Consider the following 14,139-nt stretch of genomic DNA (forward strand, 5'->3'; position numbering starts at 1 on the left):
TTTGTACATTGGTCAATAGGTCTTCTTTATTGACTCTTTCAATTTTAAAGAGAGACCCTGTGCAAAGAACAATTTGTTGGCTGCTATGGATAATGTCCTATAATATACAGGCTGCCTGGCTTTAGGACTTTCTATGTTATTGAACTGAAACAAGTGAGGTCTACACTTGTAATCTGCATGCTTTTTTGTCTTAAAAAGTACTAAAGCCAGAGATCTGCATGACAGACAGTGATCGCTAGCAGTTTTAGAAGACTGAGGTGCCAAACTGAAACTGAGATCCTGAATCTACTGAATCAAAATGGCCCCTTCCCCTGTACCCGTCACATCCCACTGGCTGGGAAAATGACAGATGTGGTCTGATTGGTTGCTGCAGGCAGCAGATGTCTTCTCCACATTTTTACAGCTCTTACTATGAAAAAGCCTTTCTGCATTGTCTTCTGTTTTCTTCCTGGAAGGGCCGTTTGTTGGGTGTCCACATCTTTGCCTGCATGACGTGGACTCTCCGCTGGCAGGATCCTCTCTGGATAGAGGAGGTTGGTTTCATCACAGTTCGATGGCGGTCTTGGGGTGCCATCAAAGCTCTGATTAGCGGCCCCAAGCCAACAATGGTGAGGGACCTGGATAATGCACTTAGATGAGTATATCCGTGATTAAATCACATTCTATGATCTTGGTACCGCAAGTCCCACACGGTACTCAACTGTTTTTTGGTTGTTTCGTATATAAGGCATGTGGTACACTTAACATGCATAGCGTCCATCTTTTACTAGGAATCTTGTGTACTTTATCCTTGCAGTTTTCATATCATCCTTACCATTGACTATCTTTGTTGTGTTTTGGCCTATCCCAAATTCTGTGGCAGCTATGGAAAAAACATGTCCCAGGCTCCCTAAAACGGTGCATCGTGTTCTCTACTGAATCATTTTTCAGGTCCATTAGCTATAAATAGCTTCAGCTTTGTGTCATTTTTTAACAAACGTCTCAGCCTCTTTATTTCACAAAGGATTGTCAGCTCCACAGGCGCACTCTCTGTAGTCGCTTGCCATGTTTGCAAGCTGAGGGAATAGTCTGGCTTGGCTTGGGTTCTGCTGTTTATACACAGATGTTCCTGTTTATTACATTGCTTATTAATTTAATAGCTGATTAGAATTGTTTGGCCACTCTGTACTCCACATGCCTTCAGCAATCGATCACGAGTTCGTGCTTTGTTTAATAGATATTCATCACATCCTCTGGGTGGGCCACTCTCTGCCCTGTTCATTGTCAAGACAGTGGTGATATGGAAATGACATGAAGGCCATGCATCTTCGGGATCTGTGATGGCATCAGTTCCTTATGAATTCTTAAAGTAGAATTCCAGCTTGAAACAAATTAGTCTTAAAACTATCATCTCCTCTCACCCAACACCTATGCTAACTAACCTGTCTAAAGAAAAAATGTGTATACTTACTTATTTTCAGCCTGCTCCAGTATGGGGACACTATCTGGCTCCCCTGTGTTAGCCGGTGCAGCTGCAGGGAAGAGGAGGGAGTACCAACAATGGATGGGCAATGGAAGCCTACAGGTAACATCACTGTTCCAGGCTTTGCCTGTCATTGTTGAGCACACTCTCTGCTGGCTGACACACAGGATAATGTGAATGGACTGGAGGGGGCTGCGGGGGGAGAGGAAGGCGCACAAAGAATGGGCCATGGGAGCTTGTGGAAACCCACACCGCTTCAGGCTTTACCAGCTGTTGTGGAGCACTCGCTCCTCAGTCTCCCCTAAAGCTACTGCTGGCTGGCACGGGATAATGTGAATGACTTGGGAGAGGGATTCAGGGGAGAGGATGGAGCTCCTACAATGGATGAGCCTATAGGTAACGTCATGGCTTCAGGTTTACCAGTTGGTGTTGAGTGCTCTCTCCTCTGGCTCGCCACTGGCTGACACAGGAGATAATGTGAATGGATGGGAGCGATCTGCAGGGGAGAGGAGGGAGCGCCGATAATGGATGGGCCGTAAGACTCTATGGGTTACGTTACAGCTCCAAGCTTTACCAGCCATTGTCGAGTGCACTCTCCTCTCCCCTACAGCGGCTGCTGGCTGACACAGGATAATGTCAATAGCCTGAAGCAGTTTGTAGGGGAGAGGAGGGAGCACAGACAATGGATGGGCCATCTGAGCCTTTAGGTAACGTCGTTGCTCTAGGCCAGGGGTAGGCAACCTTGGCACCCCAGCTATTGTGGAACTGCAAGTCCCATGAGGCACTGCAAGACTTTGACAGCCACAGACATGCCTCCCCAAGGCAGGGGCATGATGGGATTTGTACTTTCAGCACAGCTGGAGGGCCAAGGTTGCCTACCTCCTCTGCCTAGGCTTTATCAGCCATTGTCGAGTGCTCTCTCCTCTCTCCCATAGTTAGCGTAGGTGTTAGGAGGGGAGAGGGGACATTTTTAAGGCTAGTTAAGTTTAGGCTGGTACTCTAAAGTGGTTACACATGATCTAGGATTACACTTTTTAAAGTCTGTCTGTTTATGACCCTTATAAAGTTAACCTGTACCCATTCAAACCACTGTTAATGTAGTTGTGCTGCTTATACTTACCTTTGTTCATTGCCTGTTAATCTGGTTGGTGCTTACACTGGGTTAATGACTCCACTTGAGCCTCCCAATTGGCTGCTCTTAAATGCAGCGTTGCATCCTGGGAGTCACGTGTTTCCCCACTCTTCATTCCAATTGGTGAATGTAATGGCAGGGAATCCCTTTTAAGCCCAACCAATGAATTGTCCGTCATCTGTTGTGTGTGTGTGTATGTATAAGCTGACATTGTGTGTCTGGTTCCCTCAGCAGCCTCTCCGCCTGTGTTGGTGCCTCAGCTCCTGACAGTACAAAACGGAGCGACTACAACATCACCTATTAAGTCTGAAGCCAAGACCATTGTGCCTGCCCCGAGCACCGGCAAAAGCAGCCCCACTGAGGTGGACGTAAGTATTAGAGAGGGGAGCTGATGAACAGAAATTTCACACCAAGCTGGATATTTTTTTCCCCCAAACCCATCTTCTCCACGTCTTTCCTGCCTGGCATCATGTTTCTAAAACCCAGGAGCTCATTTTGAATATATTTCAGTTTACAGTTGCCGGAATGCAGCATTCGTTTTCTGTTTTTCAGGGTAAAAACATTTTCAGCAACTGCAGAAAAAACCTGGTTATCTGGCCAGAAATACAGTGTCCTGAGCTGAACTAAAAGCTATGTTATCTTTTGTAAGCCCCTTTTGTAATTAAGGTGATGAGCAAAAGACCTGTTTGTAGTCCAAATAAGGGTGATAACCATAGCTCCCTCCATAGATACAGTGGATACATGAGTGTAGACATAAAGGAACATTAGGTTTATTTGCAGGATCACGAGAATGAAAATAACAAGAAAACGAGAGATTCATTATTCGGGTTTACATATATTTTAAAGCCCAACTCCTGGCACATGTTTTTTTCCCCATGCGGTGGGTCTGTGTCTGCACTGTTCGGTTAACTGCTCATTTTGTCCAGGGGTGAACACAAAGCTTATACTCACCCGATCCTTTGGAAAACGCGCTTCCCCACGTCCAAAGGTGGACTGTTCCTGACTTCTTCATGTCTAAAGCTAGTCAATGGGTGTGATGACATTAGGAACAGTCCAATGCACAAGACAGCGGGGGCCGAAGGGACTGGTCTTGAGCTGAGAGGATTAGGTGGGTATATCTCAGCTTTCTGAACACCTAGACCAAAATGAGCAGTTAACCCATGCAGTGCGGACACAGCCCCACTGCGTGGTATAAAAAAAAAAGTTTGCCCGGAGTTGAGCGTTAAGGTATACTGTATCTAAAGCTCAAACTATATTTAGTTTGGTATTGAGTAGAGAATGGTTAGAACTAGGGATGCACCAATATACATTTTTTTGCAGCGAGTGCGAGTACTGATACTTTTTTTTTTGTACTCACTGATACCAATTACCGATACCTGACAACAACTGTTTTGTTTACACTTCAGCTGTCAGCAGGGGAACCCCGCTAACAGCTGAATGAGCGATCAGTTGTTAAGGACGCGGCGACCCCGCTCCTTAACCACTTCACCTTTCACACCTGTTCACCCCTATGGACCAGACCAATTACTGATACTCGTGCACATGCTTAGTATCGGCAGTGATACCGGTATCAGTGCAACCCTAGTTAGAAGAACCCCTGGTGGGTACTGTTGCTGTCTGTGTCCCATTGTAGATATTTTGCATTACTTCCTGTCCAAGGGTAAAACCAAAAACGTGTGAAAATCTCTCCAAATTGAAAGTATCCCATCTTTGCTATACTGGTGACACAAAAGTTTTGGATTTCCCATGACGTTCTGTCACTCCCTATCAGGTCTGTTCTAGGCAGCCTTTCCCCCTGGAAGAAATGACTTGAGGCTCTGGTCATATACTGTTATTGCCTAGGGAATAGACAGACTGCATCCAGAGTACTTTTTAACCATCTGATGGCTGCTCTACTATTGGTGCTTTTCCACTGCATGGAACCGAACGGTTTGGCTCGCTTTTTCGCTTTTCCACTGCATGGTACTGCATGGTACGTGTTAGAACGGTTCGGTACGACGGCACTTTTCCACTGCATGGTACCGCATGGTACGGGTTAGAATGGTTCGGTACGGTTTGGTACAGCGGCGCTTTTCCACTACATGGTATGGCTCGCTTAAACAGTACCACCTCGGTTGGGGTTCCAAGCGGGCCGTACCTATACCATATCCCACAATCCTTTGCATGCAGCATTGATTGTTTGTCACTACTAGCCACTGATTGGTGAGAGAATCGTTGTAATCCCACCCACTTACTACTAAGTACTACAACAGTGGAAAAGCAAACCGAGCCGAGTAGAGCCTATACAGTGCTGAAAGGTGCCGACTCGTACTACGCAGTGGAAAAGGAAACTGAGCCGAGCTGGGCCAAGCAGTGCCGAGTGGAGCCGAGTCGGTACTTGCAGTGGAAAAGTGCCATATGTATGGGCAACCAGTATTGCGAGAGTTGAGGGCTATGAGGTTTAACAGTAATATGTGTAATTCTATTATTTACTTCAGCCTAAGTTCCTAAAGAGACAACAGCGCATGATCAAGAACAGAGAGTCAGCGTGCCAGTCTCGGAGGAAGAAGAAGGAATATGTGCAGGGGCTGGAGGCCAGACTGCAGGAGACGGAGAGACAGCTGGAGAACGCTCGCAGGGAGAACAGAGAACTACGGGAGACAGTGCAGCATCTAATGAGAGAGGTATTCTGACAAGTTATTTCTGCCAGCATTACCAAATCACATTATTATTACCATGACTCAAAACTGATCCTGATCTCCCTGCCAAGGCAGCTTAAGTCACATGGTTCAGGCCTCCTGTCAGTACTACAAAGTCTTTTACAATGAGATAATAAGTTCAAAAGGGTTCTCATATACACATAAAAATGTAGCAGTTATTATTATTATAATACAGGATTAATATAGTGCCAACAGTTTGCAAAGCACTTTATAATATAAAGGGAGACAGTACAGTTACATTACAATAAAATACACAAGGGTTAAGAAGGCCCTGCTCATAAGAGCTTACAATCTAATAGGGTGGGGCAAGTGGTACACAAGGTAATAACCATGAGGGATGAGCTGATCGAAGAATTAAAAGTTCAGCTGTTAGGTGGGGGCAGGATAAGCAGTTTTTCATCAGCTCAGCTCCCCACTTCCAACAGTCACTCAGCAGCTCAGCCTCCCCTTTCTGGGCAATGATTTAGCACCCGCACTGCCGCCTCCGAGCTGTGATTCAGTAACTCTGCTCTCTCCAGCCAGAGATTCGGCAGCTTTGTCCTCTTCTCCCTCTCCCTACCTCCCCCACCCAGCAATGACTTAGCAGCTCTGTTCCCCCCTCCCAGCAGTTTTTATTTTAGCATCCTACCACCTTTTTAACCTATGGCCAGAGCTCTCAGAGGGCAGGCAAAGTGCTAAGTCCCAACTTGAATGACTTTACTGCATCTCTTAAAGATGCATTGCTGCACAGTACCTGTATTGACTTTTCAATGTTTTTTTTTTTTTGTTTTTTTTATTTCACTTTTACATTGCAGCTCTTCACAGTGAATTTCAGGAGGCTGCCGATCTAGCAGCTAATTGGGGAAAAGTGTACAGAACTGAAGAGTTGTTATTTCACTTACCATTATAAATAGGTCCCTTTTACATATCTTATTTTGTGCTTTGTATGCCTGCAGAACTCCTCGCTGCGCAGCTCTTCAGGGAACCGGAAAGTAGTTTGTGTGATGGTTGTACTTCTGTTCCTTGCATTTAATTTTGGGCCAACAAGGTGAGTCAGAAACTACTGTTGTTAGTAGTGATTATACTCTCTTCTGTACTGTTATTTGTTTTGTAATGCTGAAGATATTTAAGCACTCAGATGAGTGATGAAACATCTTGACCGTCACAGAATAAACCTAATGGAATGTGACCAACTGCTGCTAGCAATATCATGACCTGGATAAGTGAGAATCTTCAGGCTGGGTTCACAATATTGTGTTGTGCACACAGGTTATGTTGCACATTAACCACTGACCGGTGGCAGACGGACCTGACCATGGACTACACCAGCTCCAGCCCGCACCCCATACACCGCCCCCCCCCCAGTCGCCGGCTCACTCACCCTGTGCTGCCCCTGGACTGACATGTGGAGGTGGCGGCTTCCCCCCTCAGTCTCCTCCATGTCCCCCTTCGTTGGTCGGGCTTCCCCTTCGTCTCCTCCCTCTTCCTCCTTTGCCAATAGGATGGCTTCTCCTTTCGGCCAGTCGGTAAACAGATCTCAGGACCCACTTCCTGATTGGCCAGGAGGAGAATCTGTGTGACAATAGCGAATATTCATTCGCTATTGTCACACAACTGGGTGGGCTGAGGACGCAGTGCTCTGCGCCCCGAGCCCACCCTTTTTTGAAGCCTATTAGAGCCTCTGGCTCTAATCATGTGCTTAAAAAAAAAATCCCCCGTTGGAATCCATGCATTCGGCACCCTGTATGTAGATTAGGGGGCCGGATGCATGGATGGGGGGGTGGAGCCCCTGCGCCCCTAATGGACGGGCCGCCACTGTTTCACTGTATACATGTGGAGAGGGAAAAAGAGGGGTGGGGGATAAGGGGAGTTCTGTAGTCCAGCTGAAAGAGCTGACAATGCTGGTTGGGATTTAAGTCCAGGAGCATTGTTAGCTCACTACAGAAAGTTACTGGATTTCTGACAGATTAACAGGTATAATTCTGCACTTTGCAGTGCTTTTAAAGTGATAACACACAGAAAAGTATTGCATGTATTGCAGAGATGTAGTGCATATGCTTTTTTTTTTTAAACTTTGCCCAGACATACACTTTAAAAGCTCTAGAGATTCCCTTCAGGTTTAGTGAAAATGTTCTGCAGTTTTTACAAATCTGGAATGTTTTCTTTTCCTGTAATTCCAGGTTGGTACTTCTTTCAGGTATGAAGGCATTAATAATATGCTGTTTGTGTTTCTGTCAGTCTCATACACAGTGTACAGGAGGAGTCTGTGAAAAGTCCAGAAATATCCAGCAATGTTCGGCACTTATTGTCTTACAAAAATAAAGATGAGCCATCGGAGCCGCCACAACGGAAACTCTACATGCCCCGACCGTCGAAACCAAAGAGCACTTACAGGTAGCTGCAGTTGTTAAATGTTGCAGTTGTGTATGATTCATATACAAAAAAATACCTGTGTTTTGGCCAGTTAAAGCGTCAGAGTCACGCTCAAGGCGTGCTCAACTTGATCCATTTAACTTCTTTTCCCTATTGGTCTCGACTAGTTTCTTTCCTATTTAAAAATGTGTAATATTCTTTTGTAGAGAAACATTTACATATATATTTATAAATGTAATATAATTTGAAAATATCTTTCCCATGCTTTCTACCATAAATATCATTTGGTTTTCATAATAAAAAGAGAGATTGTTCATTAAAAAATAGCACTGTAAATGTATTGTAACACCTTAACCTATAGAAAATTAAAATATTAAATAAAAAAATAAAAATAAAATAAACATGTCATAGTTACCCGCTTTGTGCAGTGGTTTTGCACAGGGCAGCCTAGATCCTCTTCTTGGGTCCCCTGCCAGTGCTCCTGGCTCCTGCCAAGTGCCACCAGAGCACACAAGCCCCATTGCTTGTGTGCAATGGGGCACACAAGCAGGCTCGCTCCCGAGCCGCTGATCTGCATGTCTATTCACACAAAGAGTTGCAGCTCGGCCCCACCCCTCTCTCTCCTCATTGGCTCACTGGCTGTGATTGACAGAAGCGAGAGCCATTGTCTCAGCCAATTAAGAGGGTGAGTCCCTGGAGAGCCGAGGCTCTTGTGCACATCTTTGGATGGTGTTAGGGCTCAGGTAAATATTTGAGGGGGAGCTGCTGCACACAGAAGGTTTTTTATTATTATGCATAGAATGCGTAAAGGTAAAAAACCTAAAGCCTTTACAACCACTTCAAATAATATTTTGTACAACAATTCCATTCGTTTTAATAAAGCATGGTAGTTTAGTGTGATAATTGGGCCATGGAGTTGTTGACTACAGGGGTATAGACCACATTGCAAGGATTTCTTTGTTTTCTCTTCTCTGTAGAAAAAGGAATGAGCCTTTTATGGCATGAAAGCCATTGAAAAAGTTGAGACGAGTCCTAAGGGTAGATGATCTTCTTTGCCTTTCGCTGTTTCTCTTACTTGATATAACTTGTTGTGTAGATTATATCTGTGGCGTGGTGATTTGTGTTTTAACAGTTGTGATATGATGTGTCTTCCAGTAACTCAAGCAGGTCGCTGGCAAATGTGGAGCATCTGATGGTTCATGACTTGGATCAGCTTTTTCTGGCATCAGACTGCAGACACTTTAATCGCACGGAGTCCCTCCGGTAGGTGGCCCTGTGTAGGAAACTAACGCTAAAGTTTAGTAGGAATCAAGTGAAAGTGTGTGTGTGTTTATATATATATATATATATATATAATTACATGCACAGTATCTCACAAAAGTGAATACCCCCCTCACATTTTTCTAAATAATTTATATCTTTTCATGTGACAACACTGAAGAAATAACACTTTGCTACAGTGTAAAGTACTGAGTGTGTAGCTTGTATAACAGTGTAAATTTGCTGTCCCCTAAAAATAACTCCACACAAAGCCATTAATGTCTAAACCGCTGGCAACAAAAGTGAGTACATCCCTAAGTGATAATGTAAAAATTGGGCCCACTTAGCCATTTTCTCTCCCCGGTGTCATGTGACTCATTAGTGTTACAAGGTCCCAGGTGTAAATGGGGAGCAGGTGTGTTAAATTTGGTTTTATCGCTCTCTCTCATACTGGTCACTGGAAGTTCAACATGGAACCTCATGGCAAAGAACTCTCTGAGGATCTGAAAAAAATGATTGCTGCTCTACATAAAGATGGCCTAGGCTATAAGAAGATTGCCAAGACCCTGAAACTGAGCTACAGCGGTTTACCAGGACAGGTTCCACTCAGAACAGGCCTTGCCATGGTCAACCAAAGCAGTTGAGTGCACGTGCTCAGCGTCATATCCAGAGGTTGTCTTTGGGAAATAGACGTATGAGTGCTGCCAGCATTGCTGCAGAGGTTGAAGGGTCGGGGGGTCAGCCTGTCAGTGCTCAGACCATACGCCCCACACTGCATCAAATTGGTCTGCATGGTTGTCGTCCCAGAAGGAAGCCTATTCTAAAGATTATGCACAAGAAAGCTTGCAAACAGTTTGCTGAAGACAAGCAGACTAAGGACATGGATTACTGGAACCATGTCCTGTGGTCTGATGAGACCAAGATAAACTTATTTGGTTCAGATGGTGTCAAGCGTGTGTGGCAGCAACCAGGTGAGAAGTACAAAGACAAGTGTGTCTTGCCTACAGTCAAGCATGGTGGCGGGAGTGTCATGGTCTGGGGCTGCATGAGTGCTGCCGGCACTGAGGAGCTACAGTTCATTGAGGGAACCATTAATGCCAACATGTACTGTGACATACTGAAGCAGAGCATGATCCCCCTCCCTTCAGAGACTGGGTCGCAGGGCAGTATTCCAACATAATGACCCCAAACACACCTCCAAGACGACCACTGCCTTGCTAAAGAAGCTGAGGTTAAAGGTGATGGACTGGCCAAGCATGGCTCCAGACCTAAACCCTATTGAGCATCTGTGGGGCATCCTCACATGGAAGGTGAAGGAGCGCAAGGTTTCTAACATCCACCAGCTCCGTGATGTCATCATGGAGGAGTGGAAGAGGACTCCAGTGGCAACCTGTGAAGCTCTGGTGAACTCCATGTCCAAGAGGGTTAAGGCAGTGCTGGAAAATAATGGTGGCCACACAAAATATTGACACTATGGCCCAATTTGGACATTTTCACTTAGGGGTGTACTCACTTTTGTTCCCAGCGGTTTAGACATTAATGGCTGCGTTGACTTATTTTAAGAGGACAGCAAACTTACAGTTATATAAGCTGCACACTCACTACTTTACATTGTAGCAAAGATACTATATATATATATATATATATATATATATATATATATATATATATTATAGTATAGTGGGGAAAATATTTATTTTATCCCCTGCAGATTTTAAATGATAGAGACAGAATATCAACCGAAAATCCAAAATCCGGAAAATAAAGCACATGATACAAATGTTATAATTTGAGTTGCAGTTCAGTGAGTAAAATAAATATTTGATCTCCTACCAACCAACAATAATTCTGGATCCCACAGACTGTCTACATTATGTGCTCATGTGGTACACAGATTAGTCCCGTCATTTTAAGAAGGTGCTCCTAACTACCACTCATGTATAAAAGACACCAGAATCTATTTCTTCTATTCAAACCTCCTGATCATGGGCAAGAACTGTCACGGATGTCAGGGACAAGATTGTAGACCTGTACAAGGCTGGAAATTTGCTGCAAGACCATCAGCAAGAAGCTGGGTGACAAGGAGACAACTGTTGGAGCAATTTTTCGCAAATGGAAGAAATACAAAATAACCATTAATCGCCCTTGGTCTGGAGCTCCATGCAAGATTTCGCCTCATGGGGTAAGAATGATCATGAGAAAAGTGAGGGATCAGCCCAGAACTACATGGGAGGAGCTTGTGAATGATCTTAAGGTAGTTGGGGTCACAGTCACCAAACAAACCATTGGTAACACAATACACCACCATGAATTGAAATCTTGCAGAGCCCGCAAGGTCCCCCTCCTCAAGAAGGGACATGTACAGGCCTGTCTGGAGTTTGCATATGAAAATGATTCAGAGAACGATTGGGATAAAGTGCTGTGGTCAGATGAGACCAAAATTGAGCTCTTTGGTATTAACCCGAATCGCCGTGTTTGGAGGAAGAAAAATGCTGACTATGACCATAAGGACATTATTCCTACAGTCAGGCACAGAGGTGGAAACATTATGCTCTGGGGCTGTCTCTCTGCTAAAAGTACAGGCAAAAGGTATGCTGCAATGAGGGGCCAATGGACAGGGCCATGTATTCCAAAATCTTCCCTCAGCTAGAACACTAAAGATGGGTCGTGGATGGGTCTTCCAGCATGACCATGACTCAAAACATACTGCCGAGGCAACAAAGGAGTGGCTCAAGAAGAAGCACATTAAGGTCATGGAGTGGCCTAGCCAGTCTCCAGACCTTAATCCTATAGAAAATTTATGGAGGGAGCTGAAACTTTGAGTTGCCAAGCGACAGCCAAGAAACCTTAAGGATTTGGAGAAGATCTGTAAAGAAGAGTTATGTGCAAACCTGGTCACCAACTACAAGAAACGTTTTACCTCTGTGCTTACCAACAAGGGTTTCTCCACCAAGTACTAAGTCTTGGCGCATGTTTTGCTTGGAGATCAAACCCTTATTTTACTCACTGAACTGCAACTAAATTTATACCATATGTATCATGTGTTTGTTCTGGATTTTTGGTTGATATTCTGTCTCTGTCCTGCAAAATACACCAACGATAGAAATTTTAGACCCCTCATTTCTTTGTAAGTGGGCAAACTTACAAAATCTACAGGGGATCAAATAAATATTTTCCCCACTGCATATGTATATGTGTGTGTAATAAAAAAAAATATATATACATTTATATATATATATATGTATGTATGTATGTGTGTGTGTGTGTGTGTGTGTGTGTGTGTGTGTGTGTGTGTGTGTGTGTATATATGTTATATTTACATACACCAAACAAAATTATAAATGCAACACTTTTTTGTTTTTGCCCCTATTTTTCATGAGCTCAACTCAAAGATCTAAGACTTTTTCTATGTACACAATAGGCCTATTTCTCACAAATATTCATAAATCTGTCTAAATCTGTGTTAATGAGCACTTCTCCTTTAACGAGATAATCCATCCACCTCACATGTGGCATATCAAGATGCTGATTAGACAGCATGATTATTGCACAGGTGTGCCTTAATAAGGGCACAATAAAGACCACTTTAAGATGTGAAGTTTTACTGTATTGGGAGGGTCCAAAAACAAGTCAGTATTTGGTGTGACCATTTGCATCACACAGTGCAACACATCTCCTCCGCATTGAGTTGACCAGGTTGTTGATTGTGGCCTGTGGAATGTTGGTCCACTCCTCTTCAATGGCTGTGCGAAGTTACTGGATATTGGCAGAACCTGGAACACGCTGTCGTATGCTCATTGGGTGACATGTCCGGTGAGTATGGTGGCCATGCATGAACTGGGAAGTTTTCAGATTCCAGTAATTGTGTACAGATCATTGCAACATGGGGCCGTGCATTATCATGCTGCAACATAAGGTGATGGTCATGGATGAATGGCATAATGGGCCTCAGAAACTTGTCACGGTATCTCTGTGCATTCAAAATGCCATCAATAAAAGGCACCTGTGTTCATTGTCCATAACATATGCCTGCCCATACCATACCATAACCCCACCGCCACCATTGGCCACTCAATCCACAATGTTGACATCAGCAAACCGCTCACCCACAACAACGCCATACATGCTGTTTGCCATCTGTCCTGTACAGTGAAAACGGGGATTCATCCGTGAAAAGAACCCCTCTCCAAAGTGCCAGACGCCATCAAATGTAAGCATATGCCCACTCAAGTAGGTTACAACGATGAACTGCAGTCAGGTCGAGACCCCAATGAGAACGACGAGCATGCAGATGAGCTTCACTGAGATGGTTTCTGACAGTTTGTGCATAAATTCTTTGGTTATGCAAACCGATTGTTTGCAACCAGGTGGTGCTGCCAGAGCGGTGAAGGTTGTCCCTTAGCAGTGTTTTTACCATCGATGCACTGACGGCGGTCTTTGAGTCCTTTGTGTTCTTTGTGTCCCGGGTGAAGGTGGCTTTTGGGCGACGGCTGGCAAAAAGTGCCCCCTGCCTTCCCCTGCCTCATCTGTCTCACCAGATCCTTAATCTGATTCGGCCGCCGTGGACGTGGGTCACCCTGCTGGGTCTGTGACCACGCGCCCTGAATCCTCAGATAGTGAGGAGGATTCCTCCACTTCTGCAACTGCGCACGAAAAGGCGCTGGTGGACGCATTGACGCATGATTGTATTTGTGCGTAAGACTTAAAGATGGAGGACGCAGCTGCGACGGAGGCGCAGGTTCCCTTTGGCACTCACAAGCCATCCAGAGCGGTAAAGGTGTTCCCTTTCCCCTCCTATTTTGACAGAATTGTTACTAAAGAATGGGGACGACCAAAGCATCCCCTTGGGGTCCCTAAGCGAGTTGCTAGGCTATACCCCTATGAGGAGTCCCTTCTTAAGAAGTGGACTGTTCCACCGGTGGTGGACCCTTCGGTTTCCGGATTAAACAAGGCAACCATGATTCTGGTTCAAGAGTCCCTGGCCTTTTAAGGATCCGGCTGACAGGTAGGCAGAGGCTGTGGCCCACAATATGTACACCCTGGCTGGTTCAGCACTGAGGTCGATATTCACCATTGCCCAGTGTCACAGACTCTGACCGAATGGCCTAGGCTTTTGTGCCGCGACCTGGAGGGGGAGTAGCTCCCCCTGGCTTTGCTGAGCTGGCGGACCAGCTTGTCCAGGGGCTGCAGTTCATCTGTGATGTCTATTTGGATGCGACTCCCCTAGTGGCTCG

The 14,139-nt window shown here is 45.0% G+C and overlaps 1 protein-coding gene across 2 annotated transcripts in view; it reads left to right on the plus strand.

Annotated features, from left to right (window-relative positions):
- ATF6B (activating transcription factor 6 beta) overlaps window positions 1-14,139 on the plus strand; it is a 105,583-nt gene that overhangs the window by 70,719 nt on the left and 20,725 nt on the right. Inside the window, exons 8-12 of one of the 2 annotated variants that reach the window (XM_082263704.1) lie at window positions 2,826-2,962; window positions 5,072-5,257; window positions 6,229-6,320; window positions 7,511-7,666; window positions 8,801-8,908. In XM_082263704.1, coding sequence (XP_082119830.1) covers window positions 2,826-2,962; window positions 5,072-5,257; window positions 6,229-6,320; window positions 7,511-7,666; window positions 8,801-8,908 — 679 coding nt within the window. The remainder of the gene's footprint in view (window positions 1-2,825; window positions 2,963-5,071; window positions 5,258-6,228; window positions 6,321-7,510; window positions 7,667-8,800; window positions 8,909-14,139) is intronic. The other variant, XM_082263705.1, reaches the window with a different exon arrangement.

Source organism: Pelophylax lessonae, assembly GCF_965119305.1.
Source record: "Pelophylax lessonae genome assembly, chromosome: 7".
In the NCBI taxonomy this organism is placed as follows: domain Eukaryota; kingdom Metazoa; phylum Chordata; class Amphibia; order Anura; family Ranidae; genus Pelophylax; species Pelophylax lessonae.